A 17,829-nucleotide genomic window follows, 5' to 3' on the forward strand; every position below is an offset into this window, starting at 1 on the left:
AAACTATTCAGCTTGTTTAGGACATGTGTGCTATATCTTTTCACTTTTCTAACTATTAAACTTTTTGATTTATTCAGCTTTTTCCAAAAAAATTTCTCTATGTTAAACAGATGGGAAATGTCAGCTCCTTCCTTTAAATCTCCTTCAACTTTAACAAGCTCTAACTTCAGCTTACTTCCACTTACAGACTTCAATTAAACTTTAAAATGTTCAGCTATCTTTCCACTCTTCAGGTTTTTATCTGCTCTTCAACAGCTTTTACTGTTTTTGAGATTTCACTCTTCAAGCAACATAAACTTTTCCCACTTTGCCCTAAATTTGAAGCTGCTAGACTGCGGAATGTTTTCAAATAGAGTGAGAGAGGCTGCTGCAGTAAGGTTTTGCTAATCTCGATCCAATTGTCATAACTTCCAAAATCTTCACAGCAGAAAAATAAAAAGTACATTAAATGGTTCACTGAAGGCTCCTGCTTCTTACAAAGGGAGTATTTTAGCAAAAAAATGTACAGTTTTGCCAAAAAACGCCTCAGTGTGAGAGAAACCGTCACATCCCTGTAATCTGAAGTAATGTTAAAATCTGACCAATATTTCTCATCAACTTCATTCCTAACTACTTTTATACATCACCCTCCTGCGGTCAGTTTTAATCCTATCATCTTGTAAAGCATATCATCTTGTTCATCAGAGTCTCCAGATTCTCACAATGTTTTTGTTTTTCTTCTAGCCCTTAGGGTTTCAGCATAAATGCAGTTTGTTCGGACCTATGTCTAGCCCAAAAATCCAGCTTAAGATCAGTGGATACAAAGGAGTTCCAAAGTTCAACTGCCATTTCACACTCATTATGACATCATGATGATCACCATGGTAACCACACAGCTGTGGATAATCACTGATTAGGTCTTTGAAGGACAGAGAAACACATATGTTTCTTTATAATGCCTAAACAGCCAATCCAAACTGTCTTACACGAACACATACAGCCAACCCAAACACACACAGACCAACACACACAGACCAACACACACACACACACACACACACACACACACACACACACACACACACACACACACACACACACACACACACACACACAAACATTTTACCATCCAAAACAGTGAAAAGGCAGCAGAAGATTCAAACATGACAACCTTTCATCACACACAGCTGTTTATACTAAATAATCAAAACATCCAGGAACAAAGACACACATGTACTTCAGTTACTTATAATACCATACCTCCCCCTTTGACTTAATCTACATGCTCCACTATTTATACAGCTTTTTCCCACAACTTATAATTGACAAACTGCTACTTTTTCTTCTTCTTCCTTCCTTTCTTCTTACTAGTGCTGCATTAATCTCTGTACTGTTTTTCCCCTATTTCTTCTACTTCTTCTCTCCATTCCACATTTTCAGCTCTGGTTCACATCATAACCCCTTTTTTTAACTTTTAAATGATTAAACTTTATTTAAAACATTTAACCATCAAAAACAGAGACTGAAATAATCTTCTGATCCCCTGCAACTCCTTCAACTTCAACTGCTTCTACCTTTTGCAGACTTTGACTAGAGACTCTGTTCACACATTAAACTGGTTCTATTCTCTTCATCCCATTAACACATTAGTCATAGATTTCTGCTTTCTTCTACATTTTTAAGATTTCACTGTTTGGTTTCTGTCTCTTTATCTATTTATTTTAACTTTTATAGGCTGATTTAAATTTCCACTGTATCCACTTTCTTTATCCACTCATTGTCTGTGCCTCATTTCCCTTACCATTTTTTCTTTCCTTTATTTTACATTTTCAGCTTTTTCAACTTTTATTCAAACTTTTCCAGCTTCAGCATTTCAACGCATTTGCTGCAAGGAAATGCAACTTCTCTAGTTCCACTTCTTCTTCTTCTTCTTATTCTTCCGTACGTTTTTTGGCTCTTTTCACAGCCTTCAAATTTTGTCCGATTTTCACCGTTCAACTTTTAAACTATTCAGCTTGTTTAGGACATGTGTGCTATATCTTTTCACTTTTCTAACTATTAAACTTTTTGATTTATTCAGCTTTTTCCAAAAAAATTTCTCTATGTTAAACAGATGGGAAATGTCAGCTCCTTCCTTTAAATCTCCTTCAACTTTAACAAGCTCTAACTTCAGCTTACTTCCACTTACAGACTTCAATTAAACTTTAAAATGTTCAGCTATCTTTCCACTCTTCAGGTTTTTATCTGCTCTTCAACAGCTTTTACTGTTTTTGAGATTTCACTCTTCAAGCAACATAAACTTTTCCCACTTTGCCCTAAATTTGAAGCTGCTAGACTGCGGAATGTTTTCAAATAGAGTGAGAGAGGCTGCTGCAGTAAGGTTTTGCTAATCTCGATCCAATTGTCATAACTTCCAAAATCTTCACAGCAGAAAAATAAAAAGTACATTAAATGGTTCACTGAAGGCTCCTGCTTCTTACAAAGGGAGTATTTTAGCAAAAAAATGTACAGTTTTGCCAAAAAACGCCTCAGTGTGAGAGAAACCGTCACATCCCTGTAATCTGAAGTAATGTTAAAATCTGACCAATATTTCTCATCAACTTCATTCCTAACTACTTTTATACATCACCCTCCTGCGGTCAGTTTTAATCCTATCATCTTGTAAAGCATATCATCTTGTTCATCAGAGTCTCCAGATTCTCACAATGTTTTTGTTTTTCTTCTAGCCCTTAGGGTTTCAGCATAAATGCAGTTTGTTCGGACCTATGTCTAGCCCAAAAATCCAGCTTAAGATCAGTGGATACAAAGGAGTTCCAAAGTTCAACTGCCATTTCACACTCATTATGACATCATGATGATCACCATGGTAACCACACAGCTGTGGATAATCACTGATTAGGTCTTTGAAGGACAGAGAAACACATATGTTTCTTTATAATGCCTAAACAGCCAATCCAAACTGTCTTACACGAACACATACAGCCAACCCAAACACACACAGACCAACACACACAGACCAACACACACACACACACACACACACACACACACACACACACACACACACACACACACACACACACACACACACACACAAACATTTTACCATCCAAAACAGTGAAAAGGCAGCAGAAGATTCAAACATGACAACCTTTCATCACACACAGCTGTTTATACTAAATAATCAAAACATCCAGGAACAAAGACACACATGTACTTCAGTTACTTATAATACCATACCTCCCCCTTTGACTTAATCTACATGCTCCACTATTTATACAGCTTTTTCCCACAACTTATAATTGACAAACTGCTACTTTTTCTTCTTCTTCCTTCCTTTCTTCTTACTAGTGCTGCATTAATCTCTGTACTGTTTTTCCCCTATTTCTTCTACTTCTTCTCTCCATTCCACATTTTCAGCTCTGGTTCACATCATAACCCCTTTTTTTAACTTTTAAATGATTAAACTTTATTTAAAACATTTAACCATCAAAAACAGAGACTGAAATAATCTTCTGATCCCCTGCAACTCCTTCAACTTCAACTGCTTCTACCTTTTGCAGACTTTGACTAGAGACTCTGTTCACACATTAAACTGGTTCTATTCTCTTCATCCCATTAACACATTAGTCATAGATTTCTGCTTTCTTCTACATTTTTAAGATTTCACTGTTTGGTTTCTGTCTCTTTATCTATTTATTTTAACTTTTATAGGCTGATTTAAATTTCCACTGTATCCACTTTCTTTATCCACTCATTGTCTGTGCCTCATTTCCCTTACCATTTTTTCTTTCCTTTATTTTACATTTTCAGCTTTTTCAACTTTTATTCAAACTTTTCCAGCTTCAGCATTTCAACGCATTTGCTGCAAGGAAATGCAACTTCTCTAGTTCCACTTCTTCTTCTTCTTCTTATTCTTCCGTACGTTTTTTGGCTCTTTTCACAGCCTTCAAATTTTGTCCGATTTTCACCGTTCAACTTTTAAACTATTCAGCTTGTTTAGGAATAGTGTGCTATATCTTTTCACTTTTCTAACTATTAAACTTTTTGATTTATTCAGCTTTTTCCAAAAAAATTTCTCTATGTTAAACAGATGGGAAATTTCAGCTCCTCTGACTAAAATCTGCTTCAACTTCAACAAGCTCTAACTTCAGCTTACTCCCACTTACAGACTTCATTTTTGCTTTAAAATGTTCACTGATCTTTCCACTACTGATATCTGTAATAACTTTTTTAATATCTTCAACTGTTTTTGAGATTTCACTGTATAAGCGACACAAACTTTTCACTCTTTTCACCTCTCCTCCTGCTCTCAGAGGGCGGAATGTTTTCAATTTGACTGAGAGAAGCAGCTGCTGCTACTGAAAAAAACTGCCGATTAACCTGCCATAAAATTCTCAAACTTGACTCAAATCAAACAAAAAAGGCTGCTACTCCTTCAACTTCAACTGCTTCTACCTTTTGCAGACTTTGACTCGAGACTCTGTTCACACATTAAACTGGTCCTATTCTCCTCATCTCATTTACACATTAATCATAGATTTCTGCTTTCTTCTACGTTTTTAAGATTTCACTGTTTGGTTTCTCTCTCTTTTTATTTAATTATTTTAACTTTTGTAGGCTGATTTACATTTCCACTGTATCCACTTTCTTTATCCACTCATTGTCTTTTCCTCATTTCTCTTAACATTTTTTTTTCCTTTATTTTACATTTTCAGTTTTTTCCACTTTTATTCAAACTTTTCCAGCTTCAGCATTTCAACGCATTTGCTGCAAGGAAATGCAACTTCTCTAGTTTACTCAACCGCCCACTAAAACACACAACCGGCCGCTTCGTGCACACTGCTAATGTGCTAACCTCCCTGATTTCATTCAGTGGCTCGAGGATGACGATACTGTGATTTGATTGGTTTGAGGCCAAAGACGGGGTGGCTTCCCTTGACACAGTCTTGGTCAATCACAGATGAGCAGTGTCATGACCACGGCCTCATCTGATTGGTTAATCAGTCTTGTTTTTTTTCACCAAGGGACGCCAACTCTGCTTGGCTTCCTCGCGGACAACAGCGTGCAGTATCGTATTTTCACCACGCATTCGCCACAGAACATTTACGAGGGCGCTGTTTTACACATTGTAAAATGCTCAATAAATAGAGGAGAGGAATAAGGAAGAGATGACAGTGACAAAACACAGAAGAAGTATCGAAACTGTTAAAAAGGAGTATTTTCATTAAATCACAGCTACAGTCTAAAAAAAGAGAGGAAGCATGGCTTCCCTTGGCCTCCGTGAGAAAACGCCACTGTCTGTGGATCATATAGAGTTAGGTAATTCATTCCACCATTTGGGAACAACAGAGGAAAAGAGTTTGGCTAGAGATTCGGAGCTGCGCTGGGCTAGGAGCACTAGGCGTCTTTCACAAGCAGAGCGTAGTGGGCCAGAAGGAGTGTAGACCTAGATGAGGGACGCCAGGTAGGCTGGAGCCGTTCTTGTCAATGTTTTGTAAGCCAGAAGAAGAGCTTTGAATTTGATTGGAGCTGCCACTGGAAGCCAATGAAGAGAGATTGGTGGCATCCCTTACGAAAGAAAAATATATGTACCAATATATTTTTTGAAATGTATTGTTACATATTTTAATATATTATTTTTCCAATATATTATATATTTGATATACATGGAATAATATATTGAGGGCACATATACAATATATTATATATTCATGAAATATATTGCAATATATTGCAAAATATACAAATGATTGCCGCTTTCCATTTATTGTAATATATTGTAAAATATAAATATTAAATCTCATATATGGGAATATATTACCAAATATATGACATGATATTTTCCAATATGCTGCAATATATTTTTCTTTCGTCAGGGATGTGCTTTTTTGGGCTGGTTAAAGACCAGACGTGCTGCTGCATTCTGGGTAATCTGCAGAGGTTTAAATGTACTCAAAGGGAGGCCTGTAAGGGGGGATTTGAAGTAGTTGATGTGTGATATGACAAGGGTCTGTACCAGAAGCTGTGTGGCCTGTTGTGTCAGGTAGGGTCTGATCCTCCTGATGTTATAGAGGCAATTCGATGATGTTGCTATTTCTGTTGTGTGATCCAACCGCAAAGTAAAACTGTCCAAAGGTTGTCAACATAACCAACAGAAATTTAAACAAAAAAAAATCTTTTGAGGTTGTTTTGTCATTATATTTGAAATTACTCATCAAGTATTCTTTTTCTGTCCTCCATTACTGTCCCTGAGCAGCTCTCCCTGAACCTCTAATTACTGCATCAGCTCTGACATGAAGCGGCACAGCACATCGCATCAACGTCTCTTTTGATCGCACTCTGATGGGTGGGGGAATTATTTTTGTGTGTGCTCATCACTCTGCTTCTTTTTAATAGTGTTACCAGCATGTGTGTGTGCATATCTGTGTACATCACACAATCAGCGTTGTCTAATCATACTTGCGTGTGTGCAGAACGTGCTCCAGTGCCTGACACTGCGAGCAGAATGAGGTCGACAGGGAAAAAAAAAAGAACAGCCAGACGATTACGCCTTTTGTCTCTCGTGCAAACTGGGCATCGGACTCCCCACGGGTGAGAGGGGGAGGTACAACATGTGCATTAGACATCATTTATAACAGGCAGACACACTTCCACACAAATGGCTTTCACCACAGAGGCTTCACATTAGCATCACAGCAGAGAGGCTATAAGAGGCAGAGAGGAGCTTTACTGCTACAGTAAATCTGAGGAGAGACTCCAGCCTGCATCAAGGACTTTCTGCTCACATTTCACAGCCGCTGCAAGTCTGTTCATCCAGTCTATTTGTCAGAAAGGGGCAGGGAATACATCAACTCCTTTGGGAATGAGAGTATGTGAGTATTGTTGGGCCTGCGTGCACTCTGTTGTTGATCAGTGCGTTAGGCCAGACCTCGTCTATCATACATTTATCAGGCCACATCTGAGTTCATGCTGCTCCGCTCAGGGGCCAGGGGCCACATGTCACATCAGGTTAAAGCAACTTATTCACCCTCACTCTTTTTCCTCTCTTAGCTGTGGTCACATGACTATCAGAGCTCTGGTGAGGAGATTTAAGCTGGATGTGAAAAGGCTGAAAATAATACTGATGCATATGCATATGATGTAGAAAATCAAACCAGACCATCCGAGATGTGTCTGATAGAGTTTTCTATAGTCATTTTTAATGTGTTTATTACTCTCTGTTTTATTGCTCATAAATGTAGATTATTAGACTTGTATGAAGAGTCAGAGCTTTTGTCCAATATTTGCTCCATATGGACAGAAATCCGGAGATGTGAAGAAAGGATGAAAACCTTTGCTGTAGGCTTCAGTAAAGAAAGAGTTCAACAGAGTGTGCAAATTATGGTAATATCAGCAGCTAATTACAAGTGAACTACATTTTCTTTTTGAATACTTCAGAATTGAAGTAAGATCGCAGCACAACGTTTCATGGTTGAATATCAGGAGTAGGACTCAATAAGAACTGATCTTTTGCGATGTTTTGGCTTTTTAGTATTAAAATTATTAGATTTACAAAATTTATTAGTGAACATTGTTTAACTGAAACAGTATGTGGGCGCCTTCTTCTAATAGCTGGCTGTGCGCTGCAGAGTAAGGTGCAGCATAGGAATGCACAACACCAAATTACCAGAGATCCACACAAAGTTATTATTCAAATCTGCAATACTAATCACTTGGTATTATAAAACTATACGCTACACAGCCCTGATAACTAGGATTCACTAGTTCACACATTACAGACGTGTCTCAGAGCAGTGGTTTCCAAAGTGGGGGCCACCTGGGGAGCCTCAGAAAATTGGAGGGAAGGAAAAAAAATAGGATATTATTATTATTATTATTATTATTATTATTATTACTATTATCATTTTCATTATTATCATTATTATAATAATTGTGTAACTTTTTGTCAAACAACACATTTAAGTGCCATAATCATCGGATTCCCAAGTTTCCAATTGTACCTAACAGCACCTTGTTTGACAGCTGCAACTTCAGCATGATGATGTCAGGATCCGTGTCTAAACCAAACTGAACTTTGAGGCTCTTCCCCTCTCTAACTACTGGCTACGTGTAAGAGCCCTAAGATACCTTCTCCCTTTTGCAACAACCTGCTTTTGTGAGCCTGGCTTTTGTTTGTTAATAATTTCCTGTTCTAAACAATTTAATAATTATTGAAAAGTGAATAAAAGTTTATAAAAAAAAAAAAAAACTTTTATAACACTGTGTGTTGGTTTACAAAAGCGTCCCTGGCCAGAAGCAAATGCTGTTTAGGGAGGAGCCTTGGCTTAGTAAAGTTTGGGAACCCCTGTCTTAAAGCACTGGGCTGTGAGTAACTCTAAATACAACCAGCGACTAAACTATGGTACAAACTGACGAAGTTTGCTTGTTGACATGTTTCAAACATCACAGTGTAACTGTACTGATAAATACCTTACCTCGCTGAGCTGTATACAGTAAAAAGTTGTCTTCGAACACAGAAAAGTAGTGTTAAAGAGAAGGTCCTCAGGTTTAATTTTTTATCTATGAACAAGCAGAACACCAAACTAATGCCGAATAATAAAATAATTTCAGCAATGGTGCCATATGAATAACGATCTATTTATGTATCTCCTTATCTTGTTTGTTTTTATTTTACTAATGACATGTTTAAACTATTTTTTTACCTTGTTTTTTTTTCATTGCTTATTTCTTGGGTGTCAAATTAAAACATGTTAAAAGTTTATACATGTCTTCAGATTTTACAGTCCACGTCTTGGCAGAATTTGCAATGTGCACCTCTAATATTAAGAGTTTAGATGCAGAGACAAATATATTGAGTGCTTAAACATCAACTTCCACTGCTCACTTTGATTTCTCCCCGTGTATTAAATTTGTGATGTCCACATTTCAACTGTAACTTATTTATATGAGGTCTCGTTTAATAGGATGACAGTTAAAATTCTGCTTTATACTTTAGAACCGTCATCACATACACACCAATACTTAATTATTACTGTTACTATAAACCTCTTTTTTCTCATATAAGTTACCTTTAAGAACGGTTGGTGTTTCATTCTGTCTCTTGATGCACAAGAGCTCAACTCTGCTCTGTGTAAGTTTTATTTGAGTCTTCACTGCAGATAATGAAACATTGGTTTTATTGGATAACCTCTATAATATTCCTGTAGTTACAGCAGTTAACTGCCAAATATAAATACAATCCTGACATTTACAGAGCTTTTAAATCATTTTATATGCAATCATCTTAAACTGAATTAGTATAATGTAACATTTCCACACACAGAGAAGTACCACCATCTTTCCTGATAACATTCTTCCACAGGCAGACTTTTCAAACCACAGAGGCCAAAGACAAAAGCTGAGCTGCAGCCAGACAAAGAATCATGAGTGACTTTCATTAAATGAGTTATCTCTCTACTTACAACTAGTTCTGGCTCACTGAGTGGTGAAATGACATTTGGAGCATCCAGCAGGGTTTATGCACCACTAAGTGTTCTTCATAGGCTGCTGGCAATTAGGCATGGTGAAATGTCTCCTGTAACGTCTATAATTCATCTTCTTGGCACGTGGGAAAGACAACAGGGGACGTCAAGGGCCAACTGTAGTTTTATTTTTTTTCTCAATCTCAGCTTGACATGCTGCCATTTTCAGCAGAGCAGGACAAAAGACAGGGACGAACTCAGACGTTTCCCAATCAGAGCTTCTGGAGCTTGGCCGCGACTCATTTGGGTTACAAGGAGACCTCAACATACATGAGATAAATAAGAAGGCGAACATATATTCACCGGCCACTTTATTAGGCACACCTGTCCAACTACTTGTTAACTTAAATTTCTAATCAGCCAATCACATGGCAGCAACTCAATGCATTTAGGCATGTAGACATGGTCAAGACGATCTGCTGCAGTTCAAACCGAGCATCAGAATGAGGAAGAAAGGTGATTTAAGAGACTTTGAACGTGGCATGGTTGTTGGTGCCAGACGGGCTGGTCTGAGTATTTCAGAAACTGTTGATCTACTGGGATTTTAACCCACAACCATCTCTAGGGTTTACAGAGAATGGTCCCAAAAAGAGAAAATATCCAGTGAGCAGCAGTTCTGTGGGACAAAATGCCTTGTTGATGCCAGAGGTCAGAGGAGAATGGACAGACTGGTTGGAGCTGATAGAAAGGCAACAGTAACTCAAATAACCACTGGTTACAACCGAGGTCTGCAGAAGAGCATCTCTGAACACACAACACGTCCAACCTTGAGGCAGATGGGCTACAGCAGCAGAAGACCACACCAGGTGACCCTCCTGTCAGCTAAGAACAGGAAACTGAGGCTACAATTCACACAGCAACACCAAAACTGGACAATAGAAGATTGGACAAACGTTGCCTGGTCTGATGAGTCTGGATTTCTGCTCCACATTCAGATGGTAGGGTCAGAATTTGGCGTCAACAACATGAAAGCATGGATCCATCCTGCCTTGTATCAACAGTTCAGGTTGCTGCTGGTGTAATGGTTTGGAGGATATTTTCTTGGCTCACTTTGGGCCCCTTAGTACCAACTGAGCATGGTTTAAAGTCCACAGCCTTCCTGAGTATTGTTGCTGACCATGTCCATCCCTTTATGAGCACAGTGTACCCATCTTCTGATGGCTACTTCCAGCAGGATAACGCTCCATGTCATAAAGCTGGAATCATCTCAGACTGGTTTCTTCAACATGACAATGAGTTCCCTGTACTCAAATGTCCTCCACAGTCCCCAGATCTCAATCCAATAGAGCACCTTTGGGATGTGGTGGAACAGGAGATTCTCATCATGGATGTTAAGCCGACAAATATGCAGAAACTGTGTGATGCTATCATGTCAATATGGACCAAACTCTCTGAGGAATGTTTCCAGTACCTTGTTGAATCTATGCCACCAAGGATTAAGGTGGTTCTGAAGGCAAAAGGGGGTCCAACCTGGTACTAGCAGGGTGTCCCTGTGAGTGTATATGACAGACTTTTGGTACAAAGAGTGGCCAGAAACTGTGTATGAGCTGTTAGATGGTTACTAGATTCAAAGCTAATCAGCTCCAGTGTTTGTGCTGTGAAGCAGCTGGAAGGACAGAAGCTGCTAACAAGTTAAGGTAAAAATGACTCCTGGCAGACTCCCTCCACCTCCTCCCCCTCCTGCACACTTTACCCGGCAACGCTCACTGACACGTTCCACCTGGCTACATCCACAGCTGCATGCACGCTTACACACCTCCACTGGCTTTTAAACACACAGGCATGTGTGCTTACGTGTCCATGCTCACTGACTGCCACTTCTCTACATCTGCTCCGCTCTGCTGGGCCATCAAGTGCAAGCAGAAGTAATACAAAGAATAATTTATGTAGAAAACCACTCAGCAGAAGTTTACCACTGCAATAAGCTAAATGTGTGTTGACCTGAGCTGATAACTGAAAAACATTTCTTTGAATCATGGATCATGCAGGGTTAAGGTTCAGCATTAAGGTACAGATTCAAATGTGTGAAAACCTTATATGAAAAACGTTTTAGTCATTAACACATCTGCGTGTCTCAAACATCTCTAAAGGTTTAATGATTATGACTTTATCACAGTCTGCTATTCCAGGGAAGTTATAAAGTAAATAGATAAAATGTAACAATGTGATGAGTCATATCTGCATTTGCGTGTTTGAAGGTTTTATTTCTGAATACTGTCACTGAACGGACAGACACAGAATTCTCAAAAACAAAAATGTACATTTTGGCAAAGTACAAGACAATTCACTTATACAGACAAAGTTAAATTTTGGTATTTCATACAACTATACAAAGTTTCAAGTTGTGTTCATTTCACATAAACATTGTTTTCCTGCCAACCATTTTCATGTGACTTCAACACAACATTATGGCATGTCTGTTCACGAGACCCTTTCTATTACTCATCAGTTTTATTATCATAATGGATGGCGCACTTCCATCTCCCACCACTGCACTAAAGTGAAGCCAAAATACAGACTTAATGGGAGCTGAAGTATTGAGTAAGTGGTTTATTGGAGTGTTTGTGACATCACACATTTGTCTCTTGAGGTGGGCCAGGCAAAGAGGCGGGTCTTATTCCTCCGTTGTCCTGCAGACAGCTACAGTGTGTCCACCTGTCCGTCAAGTCAGCCATGCCCTTATATGGGCGAAACACATATGTTTAGTAGCTTTAAAAATATCAAGTCTTAAAACTTCAGCCCCCCGTACAGTGTGTCCCAACAGACCAATGAGGCATTCAGACCCAGACCCAGATCGGCTTTTTTGTCTTGGTGAGTACAAGGTTTTCCTGTTTTTCTGCAGCTGACCTCAACTAGATTTTCAAAAACAGCAGTATTTGAAAATTCTGCTTTGGCCTCATAATTTTAAACCACAGCGTGCACTTGACTGGAAAGTTAAGAAGCAAGAACTTTTGTAGAGCAGCAGTGATTGTGTCACACAGTCCACATCAGTGGAAATTCAAAGCCTGGACAAAGTTCAGTAGCCCTTGTGTTAGTTTTTGTTGTGTTTACTCTGATAACCAATTGAAGAATACTGGAAGAGCTGGCATTTGTCTAAAGAGTAGTCAATCAATCATCTTTTTTCTGTAATTAATTACTAATGTTACAAAAAAGCATGTTTGAATAAATTTTATATGACTCTTTTTCCATCTATTACAATATGGAGTCAGTATTTAAGGCCTATACTGCAGCCAGACACAGGGGGAGCTCTAAAAGTTGTGGCTTCAATTTAGGGAGCTGCTGTGCAGTCCATGTTTCTGTGCAGTCTATAGTCTCACAAAGGTTCGTATGTGTATGTGTAATTGGACGCAGTAGCCCCTTCCAGCCTTGGCCACAGCACACAGTATCGTCCTGCCAGCAGCAGCACTGGATGGCACCACCAGAGCCAGACTGAAGCCTTTTTTACAACATGAGCGGACAACAGCAGAAACCTCCAGAAAGTACAGCATAAGTAGGCCACCCTCACAGGGAGCCTCCTCCTCCTCCTCCTCCTCTTCCCCTGTCCCCATCTTCCTCAGGTTTCCTCAGTGTCTGCAGGGCTCAGTTTGTCTTTTCAGAGTGAGCCAAGAAGACACTGCCACTCTGAGGAAAACCACACAGTTCAATGTACGCTGGCTTTTCCCACTCACACAGACAGAGGGAACAAGACTGATGTCTGAGCACATGCTGTATGTACAGACGCAACAGAAATTCCTCCAGTACTGCTGAGAATGCTATGAACTGATTTTAGCAGGATGGTCAGTCTTTTTACTGATTCAAACCAAAATGCTATGCTCCTAAAATCAAAGACATGTCTCCTCCTTCCAAAAACTAGAACATTAAACTGTATCACAATGTTTTATGGCTGTCATGAATTCTGCTGTAGAGCTGAAAGGGAAAACAGGGCACTGCTAGCATAAAAAGTAGCGTAAGGCACAGCTAGCATAATGTTAGCTATCACTGTTTTCATATTATATTCTAAATGTTTCGTAAACAATAAGTTGGAATACTGAAAGCAAGTTAAAACCAAAAATTTATCACTTCTGGAAAAAAAAATAGTCTCCCACACACTTTTTGGTCTACGCAGAAAATATTAGCAAGGCAGCACACTGAGCTGCTGCTAGCATTAAGCTTAGCTTGTTCCCGGGATCTCAGCTACACATACAGTTTTGGTAGTACAGTTTATGGCTGTTGAGTGTTTGTAATAGGAATAGGTATCGAATTAGATACTTTTATAGGTACCGACCAGATTCTGTCTGTAGTACCAAGTACCTATTCACGCAAAATCAAACAGTAGCCTACCATGATCAGGTACCTAAATGCATCCTTAAGACTGTGAGGGAGTGAAGGAGTATGTGATTTTCCATGCTGGACATGAAGCCAGGATTGCAGGTATACTGAGGAATAAATATGTTAAATTGAAAAACTTTGAGATTTTATAATGAAACAAATTAACATTTATTACCACATGAGCGCACACAAAAGTACCGAAAATTGGTATTGTTTAATACTGATACAATTGCCAGGTACCGGGCATCAGCACCATATCATTTTAAATGTGAAAGGTACCCATCCCTGGTTCCTAATATTAAGTATTTGTGCATTGTTTATGTTGTGTTGTTTGGGGTTTCTCTGAATCTGCAGGTACATTAATCATTGAGCTGGGCTCAGTATTTGAAATAGAAAAATCTACTTGTGCTGTGCAGGTTTGTGTTTCTGTGTGCAGGTTGTTGTCAGGTTTGAAAATTGAAGGCATCAGCAGAACGACATGCACATGAGTGAGGAGTGGTGGAGTAATAAAGTGGCTCTGATGAAAACTTAATGGCCCCTTCACCTTTATTAATGGCTGTGTGAGCAGGTCGCTGTGCTCGGGTTCACCACTGTAATAACACGTGTAGCTGTGTGTGTGAGTGTGTGTGTGGGTGTACACGCGTGTGTTAAAGCAGCTCCATCAGCTCAATCAGGCTCACTCTCACTAACTGACTGCAAGTGAGGCTCATAACTGCAGCCACTAATTGACTCACCGACAACCGGCTAACCAAATGAGGACTGATTCCAGCTGAATTAGCCCTTAACATGTTTTACTTCAGTGCAGTGTTTATGTATGAATATAAATAAGCTGATGTAAACATACACATCTCTTTCCTGTGCTCCTATCAGCCTCAGCAGAGTCGACACCTGTGCCTCTCAGGATTAAAAAAAAAAACCCTCTTTGCAGATACTTCCGCCACAATCACACAACACAAGCAGCCACTTATTAATATCTCCCTTTCAAATGCTAATTCAACTTCATACATTAATCATAACTCCAGAGGTGGCTGGTATACTGCTGCAGCAGTTTTTAAAAACTGTTTTATTTGGAGGTTGCAAGGCCTGTAGTAAGGGATGAAATTATCCCACAACTTGCATGAATTAAAAGCGTCCCAGATTAAATTCCTCAAGGCTGATTGTTTTTGCTTCAACAAGCTTACAAACTCTATTACTAGCAGCATCAGCAGCAATACAAGCATATTTTACAAGCTTTCGGATGTTCCTACCCCCAGAGAAGTTCTATATTAGTGTAATACTGTCATGGATGAGGAGGTTTGCTTAATTTGCATAAACATATACACAAGAAATAAAGGGAATCAATCAATCATGTCCAGAAAATCATCTCACCCTGAGTTCATTTCAAAGTGCCATCTGAATGTAGCACTGGAGTATTATAGCATTAACCACCAAACAAGCCTTCACCAAACCAGCTCAACAGACTTGCTTAATTGTCCAGTTGTTGAAGTACACACATCCTTTTTTACTGAAATTGAAATTGACAAATGTGTGGAGGGAGCCCTGATGGGTCAGCATCCTGCCGACTCAGGGCCCCTCTCACAGCTCTGATGTGTGTCTGTCCTGCTGTGCCGCAGATGCTGCTCTGGATGATAACACCCAACCAGATCAATGAATCATTTCTTATGACTGAAATGCACTGCATCATCTAAAATGGGGTTTAGTGAAAACTGACCCAGGAGATGCCTTGGATTCAGAGCATGGAAGCTGTTGCATCATACAGTTTGCAGTATGATATGTGATGCACGCAAGTCACTGAAAGAGAAATTTGGGGAGCATTTTGAACTACAGAGTGTTAACATATGCATATTTAAAACACATTTTTTTTTATACAATGTGCAGTAAAATTTTGGTTGTTAAAGCTCCTGTGATGAACTTTCTGTTTGTTTTAATGTTGGCGCCCACCTGTGGACAAAGTGGCACCTCTTTGCTGATCTTTTCCTGTTTTTCAAAAAGAAATATCTCATCAGCTGAAAGTATCTCTCAATGTGAGAGTGTGGTGCACAAAAAGTATAGTTTTCTTAAAGGCATTAATGTCGTCACCTCTGGCACCTACCCCCTCACCACAGCTGAAGGCATTGAAAGTACAACCTAGAAACATTTGTTTCTTTTACAGTAGCACTTGTTTTCTCCTGTAAGTTACATAGAGGCATTATTGTTAATTTTAGTTTTTTTGCAAATATTAAAAAAATCCTTACAGGAGCTTTAAACTTAGAGCCTTTTTTAAAATATTTACAGAAGATGAATGAATTTTTCAAGCAACTTTTGGCATCAAAAGAAATCAGGCAACATGTCAGTTTAATTGTAACAATTTCAACAATTTTAAAACCTCTTATTGATTTCACTCCATTTAAACGACCCTGCTTCTGTTTGTGACCCCATGAGTGGTCTTCACTGATTTCACCTGTTTCACTGGTGTCACCTGCGTTGATGATTGTCTTGTTTTTATGATCACTTGGCTAATTGGGATGTTTAATAAGAATTCTTTACTAAGAAGCAATAGTTCAACAAATTATTTCCTTGTTATCCTGCTTTGCTGTAGTTCAACTTGCTTCTCGTGGTCTACTTTTAAGGTCAGAAGAATCCAAAAATATCTTTAAAAAAGTCAAATTGACCTCAGCTGAAAATGGGTATAATGAATGAGAAAGTAGATAATGTGAAATTTTCAGAGTAGTCAAAGTAGTAGAATTTTCAAAGTATTATTTTATGTTATAATTTCAAAGGAAAGTGACTTTTAATGGATGCATAATCAGCCCCCTTGATTAAATGTCTCCAATCAGGAGCAATTACCTCGGATCAGGTGTAGTTTTCTTGATTAAAGCTAATAATTTGATCCAACGGCTAAAAAATTTACTAAGATTTTTTACATTTTCTCCTCAGAAACCTTGCTATTCTACAACCCACTCTTCCCCAGCTCCTACAATGCCCTGCCCTTCCCACTTGATGCCCCACATCCCTCCACATGTGACGGACGTGTGTCTGTGTGAGTGGTGAAGCTGTACCTGCCAGGAGCTGGAGGGGATCTCTGCAAATTTGCCCAGACCTCCGAAGGTGTAACAGTGGTGGTACATGTGATCCAGAGACTCTGAGCAGTGCCACAGCAGTCCGAAGCTGACGGAGTCCTTGTTGTTGCCGCTGCTGTGATGGTGATGGTGGTGGTGACTGTTCCTCAGCTGGTCCTTAACAATCCAGGCAGGGGAGATGAAGCTGAAGCTGCAGACGGCGACCAGAGCGGAGGAGAGGAGCACCCAGAAGCAGCCCACACAGCTGAACATGGTGGCAGCGTGGGGCACAAAGCCCGGAGACAGACCCAGATCAATTCCAAACCCGGCTTCTTCTTCTTTCTTCTCCCGGCTCAGGAGTGAATGCATTTGGAGCTCACACCTTCAGGAAGAAGACTTCAACTTCAGAGCCTCACCAGCACTACATCTGTAAAAAGCCACAGGACACCCGCAGTGTGGATGAGTCCAAAACATGTGGTGTGCGCTGAAGAGCAGTGAGGAGACGACCATAAACCATCAGCAGGAGTGTTAAAGGTGCACTAAAGTAGAGTCATCCGCGCCTCCACTCAGTGTGGAAAAAAAGCCCAAAGCTGACACACGCGCGCGCGCACATGCAGGCATTTGTCACACCCAAACCTGTGCGCGCAGCGGTCATTCCTGCGCACGTGGAGCAGCAGTTTTTAGATTCAAACTCAAACAAACACACAAGTCCTGCAGCCACCTCACTCCTCTGATCCTCTCAAGGCACTTGCTCTGCCTCAACACGGACCGCGGCGCACTTTGCGTTTCAAAGGAAGGCAGCCCGGTGAAGCGAACGGAAGCGAACACGAGCACTTCCGGAAGTAGATTTCATAGTAAAAGCGGAGAGGTGTGGCAGGAATTGCTAAAAAATGTAAAACTATGAGACACCTCGATGATTTTATGAAAAAGTAAAGGATAAGGTTTCATGAGGAAACGTATGTTAGACTATATTTGTCAGT

The 17,829-nt window shown here is 39.6% G+C and overlaps 1 protein-coding gene across 1 annotated transcript in view; it reads right to left on the minus strand.

The window, feature by feature from the left end:
* lhfpl7 (LHFPL tetraspan subfamily member 7) overlaps positions 1-17,633 on the minus strand; it is a 206,780-nt gene extending 189,147 nt beyond the window's left edge. The window contains exon 1 of the mRNA XM_074671464.1: positions 16,850-17,633. Coding sequence (XP_074527565.1) covers positions 16,850-17,218 — 369 coding nt within the window. The 5' untranslated portion in view covers positions 17,219-17,633. The remainder of the gene's footprint in view (positions 1-16,849) is intronic.
* Between the last annotated feature and the right edge of the window lie 196 nt (positions 17,634-17,829).

The sequence above is a fragment of the Halichoeres trimaculatus genome, unplaced genomic scaffold (assembly GCF_033239565.1).
Source record: "Halichoeres trimaculatus isolate MK-OKI-2021-1 unplaced genomic scaffold, fHalTri1.1 fHalTri1_scaffold_6, whole genome shotgun sequence".
Lineage (NCBI taxonomy): Eukaryota > Metazoa > Chordata > Actinopteri > Labriformes > Labridae > Halichoeres > Halichoeres trimaculatus.